Genomic DNA, 11,233 nt, shown 5'->3' on the forward strand with positions numbered 1-11,233 from the left:
TTGTTGTCAATCAAAACAGGAGATTTTATTAACTTAAAAAGCCATAACACAAGTATCTTGCACTAAAGCTGTGGGTTGCCAAAGAATTCCCAGCCAACTCATATTTCAGGGCTTGACGTACCCAAACCAAAGTGTCCTCAGCTGTATAGACACACACGCACACGCACACACCTGTATACAAAGCCAACTGTGCAACTGCGGGACATTATCATGTAAGAGCAGTCTAACAGACCTGTTGATCCTCCTTTCCCTGTTGGCCAGCAAAACTTAAATGAGGCTCACCAGGGCATTCCTGGGAGGGGCTTGCTTACCCTAACCAACCTGGAAGCCAGAGCAGCATTCCCCACCTGCCTCCCTTGTGGCTCCACTGCACCCAGCCAGCATGGCCCAGTGTCCTGGAGAGGCTGAAAGGGCCTTCAGCAGGAATCCAGCTGAAAAGGCATCTGAATCCTGGTCTGCTGCAGGCACTCTACTCCCAAGTGCATGCTCCTCACATACATTTTAGACACCCAACCGTGCTTCAGCTACTGAAGCAGGCCTCCAACTGCTCTCTCCCACTCCAATTAGTTAAGTCTGGGGATTAGCCAAACACAAAATCTCCTCTTATTGCACACAAATCTTGCCTGTTTTTCTCACGTATCTTAAAATTTGAAAATCGTTAAAAAAATTTAAGACAGCACTGCATTTGGGAAGCAGTCAAAAGTTTAGTGCTGTGGTAATTCCTAAAACAACCCTTGTATTAACTAGCCGGGTTCCCATGCAGTTTTTGAAGTACTTGCTTAAGGAATGATCCTGCAGCCCTGGACATCATCTGGGCAGCCACAGGATAATCCAGATCCCTGTCAGATCTGAAGTCAGAGACGGTGCTTCAAGCTTCCTGCAGATTGTGCAGAGCAAACAAAGGCAAGTTGCCACTCTGAGGTGAGGAATTCAGTCTTGGAGAGGGTTGAAGGTGGTATTCTGGGGCCACTGGGGCTGCCTTCCCTCCCTCCCCGAAGCACCTCAGCAGCTGAAATGCAGAGTCGAGATGTGGGGAGGGTGAAATGGCCTCTGCTGCTTCTCCCACTCTGCACTGGATGCTTGCAAGCCTCTGATTTTTGAGTGTTACAAGCACTGAGGATGCATACAGTAAAACTGTGCCCTTAGTCGCCTCATGAAATAATGGGATTCCTCTGGAATCAGTTTAAAACCGGTTAAAACCGCTCTGCTTTTCTTCCATGTGTTTCTCTTCTGCTTCATTTACTGCTTTCTTAACTAAATGGGACATAGCACTGGCCTCTCAGCTAGGTCCAACAGTATCTCCTAGGATGTGATTGCACTAAAATTTCGGATGGACCTTTACGGGCAAGGGGGCAGGAGAAAGAGGTACATACAAGCATAGGGGCTCTTCACATGACAAAGCTCATGTTGGCTTAATTAAATCAGGACTATTAATTGAAACACCTGGGGATGCCATCCTGCAGGTGCAGCCCCTGCTTGCTACGTCTGGTACACCGGGCTGGTGGGGTTTATTTATTTGGAGTTTTTATATGCTGTCCCATCGCTTAACGCCTGTGTGCGGGTAAACAAGCTACAGAGGCCTGTTCTAGGATTATAGCAGGGTTGCTTAGCCCTTGCGTATCCCATGCTGGCCAGGCTCACCCAACATTGTACCCCCTGGTCAGGAGTTGAGTATTTAGAAGGTTTGGAGCCCACAGATGCTATGGCTTAAGTCAGTCATGACGTATCATGGATGTCACTCACTCACTCACACACACCCCTCCAGTTCCCGTTTTTGGCCATATGATCACAGCTGCTTCTTTCATTGGTCTGCAGCTCCAGCTCCATTTCCCCCTTTGAAAACCCGAAACAAAATGGGTTTCTTCTAAGGCAATACCAGCCAAGCAGGGATTGCATGGGTGGCATGATGATGCTGTAACATTAAATAGCCAGATTTCTCTGCACTCTGAATGGGCAACTATATTTATTCATTTATACTCATTTAGCTGCAGCCCCCCTAACAAGCACCAAAATGGTGGGGAGGTTACATGAAAAGCATCTTCTCACCTACCTGCCAACAGCCCACTGCAGCGAGCGCCTGCATGAAACGGGCAGGAAAGGGGCTTTTTTCTTGACTGATGTGAACTACTGGAAGACATTCAAACCTCACCTGAGGCCACTGCACTGGAATGTGCAGCACACTGTGGCGGCTTCTCTGGCTTGCTGTGGCTTCCTGCAGAGGAAGGCCAAGTGGCATTTGCTGCAGTGTCCACATGCAAAAAACTCCCAGCACATCCTGTTCAGGTGATGCTCGCAGGATGCCGTGACGGTGGTCTGGGGCCAGGTGGCTCACAGACAGGAACTGCCATGCGCAAAACAAAAAGTGGCTTGCCCGCTATGAGCTGGAGGTAGCATGCACTGACCCTTCTGGTACGACCACGGATGCCCGAATTCCGGCCTTAAAAGCAGGATGAGGCAGCAATCCCCTGTAGGGCTGAATCCAAAGCTCTGTTTCAAGACTCATCTTTGCAACCAAGATCCACCAGCAGGTATCGAAACCTCAGGTGACTGTGCGGCCCACAGCAGTGGCCTCCCTTCAAGGGGCACTGAGGTCCCTCAGAGGAAAAAATCTGGGCCTGGTTTCCTTTCTCTCCTCATATCTGTGCACGACAGCACCCTATCAAGGTGGGACAGGGCGGCTGCCTACACACCCCCTGGCTGCCAGCAAAGAACAAGCTGCAGGGGATTGGAACAAGGTGTTTCCATGGTCTGTGCATGCAAGAATGAATGATCCACCCAAACCCCTTCACACAGGGGTCGCTTCCCTCCACGGCCTCCACAGCATCCCCCTGCCATGCTCAATGGCACACGGAGCTGCCGCCCTCACACTCACGCATGCTTCTGACTCGCTCTGCCCACAGCTCATGCAAATAGTATGGCTTTTCGCCAAACAACCCAGCGAGGTTAAAGTGATGTCGTCTCCGATGGCATCCCCCCTACACATCAAAGGGCTAGGATCACAGAAGGAACGGATTTCTTCACTGGCCCCGGTGAAACTTGGCCTGCTCCGAAGCTCCTTCCAAGCGCTAATGAGAACTTCTCCTTTCCTCCCCTACGGTGACATTCCTTGAAGAAAACGTGAAGCCCACCGTGGAACATGCTGTCTGCTCAAAGCCTCAGCACTTTTCCTCCTGGGGAATATTTTTCTGGACTGGGCATGATGTTATGCTTGGACCCCAGGTTACTGTTCCAGGCTTTCTCCTCCCGCCTCTCTTGAGAAGCCAAGTTATTAAAACTCCCTCTTCACATCTGAGGACTGATCCTAATGGGAGAGCTTAGTCATTTTGTCACTCCCAGTCCGTGGGAGGCCGAATGATTAGGGGAGCAGCATTCTTCCGGCCGGCACGGATCCCCGGGTAGAAAAAGGGCCAAAGCTTCTCAGTGAAAGTGTCGGTAAAAGTGTAGATGTGGGAACGGTCCGTCACATTGTAGAAGGAGAGCTTGCCAGCCTCGTAGTCCAGGAAGACTCCCACTCGCTTGGGCTTGGTGGCAACATTGAGTGGGGTGAAGGGGGTCGTTGTGGCTGCGTACTTGTCCCCATTGAACAGCCTCACCCGCCAATAGCCAGTCTCAGGCAGGGAGGTGGTCTCCCCTTTACGGCTGACCGAGTCATTGCAAACCCCCAGGGCCCAGTGGGTCTTTTCGCCTACTTCCACCTCCCAGTAGTGGCGGCCTGAGGTGAAGCCCTCCGTAGCCAAGACACATGGGTAGATGGTGAAGCGTCTTGGGCTGTCGGGCAGGTCTCGCAAGCGCTGCTCCACAAACTTGACACTTTTGCGGTCCTCAGAAAGCACAAGGTTGGGGTGGGCTGTCTCAGGGTCAAGGGTCAAATCTCCTGCAAGGAAAGAGAGAGGGTGCTCTGTTTTAATCATCATCGCTGTATCCCCTCCACTCCTCATATGGCTCACTGTGGGCCAGCCAAGTCAGAAGGTATCCACTGAACATACCCCTCCCTTTCCTAGGCTTTGGTTATCCACATGCTAGTATTTGCACTTCCCTCCCTCGAGTACAGAAGTGCCTTTTAAAGCTGTGAAATCCTGTTCTTTGCAGTGGGAGCCAACTTCTTAGTGGTGGCAGAACACATGCAAAAAGAAGAAGCCATCACACACGAACTTCTCCAGTCAAGACTAGATGGCCCGGGGGTCAGACTAGATGGCCTGGGAGGTCCCTTCTGACTTGCTCTGTTTCTATGTTTCTAAGACTGTGATGGGAAGGGATTCTGAGCATCCTCTGCCGCTCTGTTAGTTCTCCAGATTTGTTAGGCACTGGGGAACATTTTGGGACAAGCTAGGCCTGTGCAAGAGGGATGGGATCCCCTTGAATTAACATGGAACCAGACTGCTTGTGTATAATGTAAAAGGGAGGCAGAGCTGCTTTTAAACTGGACCTGGAGGAAAGCTGCCAGGAGGTAAGGAACATACCTTCCAGGTTGAATTGTCCCTTGGGGATTAAGATGGAAAACCTTCTGATTGCTCAAATGCAGAAGGGGAGGAAATAGGCCATGAAAACAGGGTGAAACATGATAACCAATCAAGTGTTGAAACAGAAGTTGTGCACACCAGAGATGTCTGGACAGGGACCCTGCATATAAGTGCTTCTAGGCAAATGCTAGAAGCTTCTGAGTCAAATTAGGACTGACTGAATGCCTGGTTTGAAGAACTACCTAGATATAGTAGACCTTATGAACATCTGGTGCAACAGAGAGAACCATAATTCTTAGGAACTATAAAAGAGGGAGAAACAACAGAAAGTGCACCACAAGGCGGGACAACAGTTATCTTCCCTTTAGCAAGGTAATGTCCATACTTTTAATTGTTGAACTGAGAGTTTTCAGTGCCTGCCGTCTATTCAACACTTCCAAGCCTCCAGCTGTTCTACAAAGGGCAGATATCAACTCCCCCTTCCTTTAGCTAACTACTTTTCAGAGTAATTACTACTGCTGTTAATACTATTACCAAACAGATTTCTCTTTTAAATATGGGCATATATGCAAATATAATGGCTTGGAAGTAAATGAAGGGGAAATTTGCACACCTGCAATACATACTCTGGAAGCAGGGAAGGGTTAAATCATTTCCCCTTTCTGCAGTTGGGAAGTGTTGATAAGATGGAAGCCACTGAGCACTTTCAGTTCAATGCTTAAAACTGAGAGGACTGCACTGCTAAGGGCAGATACCCCATCCTCATTTCCCACTTTCTGCCCTTCGCCAGTGCTTTTCCATTGACACTGAGGACAAACAGCCCGACCTGTGAGAAGGAGAGAAGAGTGTCTCCCTCAGAAGCCTCCCCATAAGGAAAAATGTCTCCAGGTAATATCGCATTCACACACCTGTTAGCCTCTTTATTATTTTACGCAGAACAAAGTACTGCCTGGGGAAATTGCAGAAATTCTTCTCCAGCTCAATGGAGACCTGGGTCAGCTCCTGGGCCTGGGCCTTTTCGCACCTACAAGGAAGGGATTATAGCAGGCTGGGTCAAGTCTTGTCATGCATCCGCAAGTCCCCCATCAGCTTCCATTTGAAAGCCAACAAGAGCCCAGACCTCAAATACTTGACATGCAATGGTCTGATTCACAAATAGATGGTGGAAGGGTTCCTTCCATGAACCAAAGGACCTCTTATTTGATTAAAGCTCCCACTGACGGCACGTGGGAAGGGGGATTTTCACTGATCCCTCCTCCCCCAACTTGCAGTTCCCCACATTCTGATGGGTCCCCCCAAACCTCTGGAACAGATTTTCTGGGTGCACAGAAGGCTGCAGAAGGAAAGGTGAACCAGTGGAAATTGCTGCCTCATTGCAGGTAGTGGGTGCCCTGACCATCCTTTCCATAAGCAGAATTCCATTTGTGGGATCGTATGATCCAACCCTAAGTATGATCAAAGTTGCAGATATTTGGTGAGGAAGAGTGGAATCTTCCAGAGCTCCACATAGCTCTCTGCCACACACCTAAATATTTTTAATAGCTGATTTCATAGAGAATACATCTGGGAGTTGCTACTAAACTGAATGGAACCTCCATCTTCAGAATCAGTTCACTTCAGCACATGCTGGGAACAAGCTGACTGTGGTCTTCCCAGAGGCATCTAAAGGAACGTCTCCTGTATGTACCTGCTCAAACCTCTTCTGGTGCCCTCGCCAAAGAAAATTAAGTGACTGGCTAGAAGAGAGAGGGCCTTCTCAGTTGTGGCACCCCATTCAAGGAATGCACTCCCCATGAAGACTCACCCGGCACCTACATTGTTTTCTTTCAGGTGCTGGGCAAAGCCCTTCCTTTTTTCCCAAGCCTTTAAGGGGTTTTTTTTTTTAAGTTTTAAAAAATGTTTGATTCCTGTGCTGTTTGGGTTTTTGTATTTTATCATTTCGCTTCTGTAATCCACCAAAAAAATTGTAATTAGGCAGATTAAAAATATATAACCAGACTAGACAGTACAATTCCAGACTAGATAAACCTTTGTCTGAACCAGCAGAAATTCTTTTAGGCCCACATACACAATCCCCTTTGGTCTTTTAAGTCATCCCAGTTGCCCAACTCAGCTCATCCTAACTTTCTTTTCCAAATGTAAGCTCAGTTGCATAGGTAACAGGAAGCTGCCTTACAACAGTCAGATGAGCTATCCCAGTATTATCTACTCTGGACAGCAGCAACTTTCCAGGGATTCAGGCAGAGTCTGTCTTTCCCATCACCTTCTATCAGAAGTGTTTAAGCAGAAATGTTGAGGAAGGTCCCAGGACCTCCAGTATGCAAAGAAGCTGCTTGACACAGAGCTATACACCACTCTAGATTGTTTGCCAAGCTTCACTGATGCAGGAATCCTGTAAGCAGAGTCCTGGGTTTATATTTCAGCTCAGGGCTGGAACTGCTTGGGTAGCCCATAGCTGGTATTTCGGTCCTCTGTGAAGTCTAAGCTGCAACAGGATAATAAAGCTACGTGCCCATGAGGACAGAGTATGCCACTGCTTCACACATATAAACCAACGGGGTTAAAACACAAAGAACTGTGTGAATGCAGGCACAGAGTTAGGAGGCGATCCAAGGCTGCCACTCTTTGTAAACTTAAAGCCAGTAATGACCAATGATGTCCCAGCCGGCTGCTGGCAAGACCTGCCCCACAGAGCCAGAATAACCAGAAGCTAGACTACTGAGGTGGCCAAAGAGGAATTTGGTCCTTACCTTTCAAGAGTGGTCTTCACATCCTGCATAAGAACAAGTAAAATTGGTTAAGATTAATTTGGTGACATAGGGACCCACCCAATGATTAAAAAATGCCCTCCTGGACAAGAGTAATGAAGGAGAACCTGCTGCACTATCCTTAACTAAAGCGACAGAACACTATCCATTACCTGAAAAGCACATGCAACAGTTAAAACTCCACAAATTTGCTACAAGATACATACTTGTATCTTTTTTGCATTTTGTGCAAAAAGGAAAAAAATCATCCACCACCATGCAGCTGCAGCATCCAAAAATAGCTGTTCAAGTGTCACAGATGAGTAGGGATGGGGGTGTTCTCAGGATCACATCAGACTGTCGTTTCCCTCGGTGCTGTGCCCATCCCACTCTCTGTGCAGGAGCCTGCAGAGACAGAGCTCGATGCACCTGCCTCCCATCTGTGAGATGGATACTGATCATATCCATGGACATAAGCAAGTAGGCTCACAGCCCATACACGCTTAAGCAAACATCAGGTGGGGATGGATGCATGTGGAGAGCAACATGGGTTGACAGTGACCTGGCTAAGAGTTCTGAGCATCTGCATAAGGCTAAATAGCACATTTTAAATCACTCATTATTAAGATGTTTTACAATCATACACTAAAAGCCTCCCACATTCTGCAACCAGGATCTGTGATTTAAAAAAAAAATCATTTTCTCTTCTCTCTAAACCTCCTCTCATGCCAGAGTAAAAGCTAAATTTGCTTCAGTTTCCTTAGCTGTGGTTATTCTTAGCTGCAGAACATATCTATTCCACCTTTCCTCTAAGAAACTCGAGGTGGCATACATAAGGCTCTCTCACTCTAACAACCCAGAAACCCTTCAGGGTGAATAGACTTGTCCTGAGATACCCAGTATGCACCATAACAGATCCACAAACACAAGACATGGAAATTCGTTGGCTAAAATGAAAGCTAGGATTCTCTTGGAAAGCCAGGAAGAAGTTCAAAAGTAGTTCAAACCCTCTGTGGAATGGCCATGATTGTGCTGTAAACCAAAGGGCCTGAATCTCTCTCTTTCTGAGGATTTTGGAGACATCCCTAGAGGCGACATTCTGGCTGTAGATTGGACCAAGGCCACAGAAGAACAAGGACAAAAGCAAAGGGGCAGGGCCAAAAAAGCTAGCATATTTTAGCTTCAAGTAGTTATTGCCAGACAAAGCCTTAGGAAGGATGATGCAATAACTTAAAATGGAAAAAAGATGGGCAAACACTGGGAAACTACCAAATGACTGGGAATTGAGGGAAGAGGCTGGGGAAGGAGACATCATCATCTGGAGAAGCCCAGATTGCTGGATTGGGACCAGCAGGAGAACAGCATTTGGGACTGCAGGCTGTAAACCAGTTCTCCTACTTTACAGATTCCACAGTAATCAATGTTATGGATTTCAGAAGGCCTTTTCCTGTAACAGACTGGAAATTTCCAAGTCTCCTAATCACTCGATTTCTTAGAAATCAGATACCTGATCCCTCAGAAATCCAAAGTTGCTATTCCTGCCCTGAGCCCTCCAAGTTATGTGGTCAATGACTGTCTATTATTTTTTATCTTCTGGCTTTGTGGTTGCAAGGAACTCAAAGGAACTTGCATGATCCTCTTCTCCCTTCTATCCTCACAACCGTCCTTCCTTCATTTAAAACTTTAATACTCTGCCCTATACATAAAAGTACCAGAAGGCCAGGCTTAAAGTCAGTGACTGGCCTGAAGTCACCCAATGCGCTTCACAGCTAAGTGCAGACAAGAACCTGAACCTTCTGAGGGCCGGTCAAGCACTCAAATCGCTACCCCACACTTGCTCTTCATCCCGGGCTCTTTTCAATGGAACCCAAAGCATACCTGACACCCCAAGTGCCCCCTTCCCTTTCCCACATCATTACCCAATGACACCAGGCCAAGCACATCAGACTTCCAAGGAATGGGACGAAGCAAATGATTTTTGGGAGCACTTCTGATCGAGTTCCATCACAGTTACCCAAGAAAATTAATAGGCCTCAAGGAAGCCGTGGACAATAGGGGTCATTCCAGCAGTATGAGCTCCCCTTGGGTGAGCCACACAAAGCCACACACCTTGAGCATCTCCATGCCCGACTGCAGGCATTTCTCCTCAATCTCTATGGTGAGGCTGTTGAGGGCGACTCGTTGCTCAGAGAGCTCAGCCACATTGTCCTTCAACTTCTGCAGGATCTCCTTCTCCTCATTCTCCAGGCGCCGCATCAGCACTTCTTGCTCCTCTGCCAGAAACAAGTGCAACTCCTCAAACTCACTGATGATGAGCTGGCGGCGATCCTCGACCTTCCGCTGTAGAGAAATGGGAGAAAGCTTTGGATAAGCCTGGGGCTCACATCCAATTCATTAGTAGCAGGTTCTGAGTAGATCATTCAAATACACATAACTGTGTTCTTGCAGTTTGAGAGAACTGGGACATGAATCAGGAGGACAAGGGTTCGAATCTCTACCTGTGTATACCAGTTATGCAGCAAGGGTGGGAGGGCGCTGTTGTACTAATATCCTGCTAGTGAAATCCTGTGGGCAGCTCGTTAACCACCGTGAGAACACAATGCTGGACTAAGTGGACCCTTTGTTGGACCCAACATGGCTGTTCCTATGTTTTTAGATGTGAAGCTCACTGCATTATTTATTTATTTTATTTATTATTTATTTAGAGAACTTCTATGCCGCCCCATTCGCCGAAGCCTCGGGGCGGCTCACAATCATAAATAAACAAACACAATATAAAACAGTATAATTTAAGTCGCCCTGGCCAAAGAATAAAATAAATAAATAGTATTAACAATTAAAATAACATTTGAATAAAAAGGTCTTCGCCTGGCGCCGAAAAACAAATAACGACAGTGCCAGGCAGACCTGTCTGGGGAGCAAATTCCATAGATTGGGCGCCACCGCAGAGAAAGCCCTCCCCCGAGTACCCACCCTCCTAATTTCCTTCACGGAGGGCTCCCGGAGAAGGGCCTCTCCCACTGATCTCAAGGGGGCGGGTGGGCATATATGTATGTAAGCGCTCCTTCAGGTAACCAGGACCCAAGCCATTTAGGGCTTTATAGGTCATAACCAACAACTTGAATTGGGCCCGGACTTCAATGGAGAGCCAGTGAAGCTGACGGAGAACTGGAGTCATGTGAACATAATGTCCAGTCCCCATCAGCAGCCTAGCAGCTCTATTTTGAACCGATTGAAGTATCCAGACCGTTTTCAAGGGCAGCCCCATGTAGAGCATGTTACAGAAGTCAGGAAGTCATCAATGCGTGTGTCACCGTCACTACGCATTCGTTCTCCAGGTAGGGGCGCAGCTGATGGATCAGCCAAAGCTGAAAGAAAGCGCTCCTCGCCACTGCTGTCACCTGAGTTTCCAGTGAAAGCTCTGGGTCGAGGAGCACTCCCAAGCTGCGGACCTTGTCCCTAAGAGGGAGTGCAACCCCATTCAGGACTAGGTTCAGGTCCCCTTCCCTGAAGCCTGATCTGCCAACCAACAGGACCTCTGTCTTGTCTGGATTGAGCTTCAGTTTATTGGCCCTCATCCAGCCCATTACCTTGGCCATGCACCAGTTCAGTACAGCCACTGCTTCACCTGGATTGGTAGAAAACGAGAGGTAGAGCTGGGTATCATCAGCGTCCTGATGATTCCACAGCCCACACCTCCTGATGAGCTCCCCCAGTGGTTTCATGTATATGTTAAATAGCAAGAGTGACAAAATGGACCCCTGCGGAACTCCATGGCATAGCTGCCATGGCGCAGAGCCATAGTCCCCCAGCATCACCTTCTGGAACCGGCCATTGAGATAGGAGCAGAACCACTGCAAAGCAGTGCCTCCGACCCCCAATCCCGCTAGCCTATCCAGAAGGATACCATGGTCAATGGTATCGAAAGCCGCCAAGAGGTCCAGAAGAACCAACAGGGACGCACTCCCCCTGTCTCTCTCCCTGCACAGGTCATCGTACAGGGCGACCAAGGCAGATTCAGTACCA

At 48.1% G+C, this 11,233-nt stretch overlaps 1 protein-coding gene across 8 annotated transcripts in view; it reads right to left on the reverse strand.

Annotated features, from left to right (window-relative positions):
- The window catches only part of LOC123034500 (E3 ubiquitin-protein ligase TRIM39-like), a 25,029-nt gene continuing 13,796 nt past the window's right edge, over positions 1 to 11,233 (reverse strand). For all 8 annotated transcript variants that reach the window (XM_044451882.1, XM_044451884.1, XM_044451883.1 and 5 more), the window contains 4 exons: positions 9,317 to 9,547; positions 7,211 to 7,233; positions 5,369 to 5,484; positions 1 to 3,874 (listed from right to left, as the gene is read on the reverse strand). In XM_044451882.1, the coding sequence (XP_044307817.1) occupies positions 3,327 to 3,874; positions 5,369 to 5,484; positions 7,211 to 7,233; positions 9,317 to 9,547 (918 nt within the window). In that variant the 3' untranslated portion in view covers positions 1 to 3,326. The remainder of the gene's footprint in view (positions 3,875 to 5,368; positions 5,485 to 7,210; positions 7,234 to 9,316; positions 9,548 to 11,233) is intronic.

Source organism: Varanus komodoensis, unplaced genomic scaffold (assembly GCF_004798865.1).
Source record: "Varanus komodoensis strain SLA01 unplaced genomic scaffold, ASM479886v1 scaffold6_4, whole genome shotgun sequence".
Taxonomy (NCBI): domain Eukaryota; kingdom Metazoa; phylum Chordata; class Lepidosauria; order Squamata; family Varanidae; genus Varanus; species Varanus komodoensis.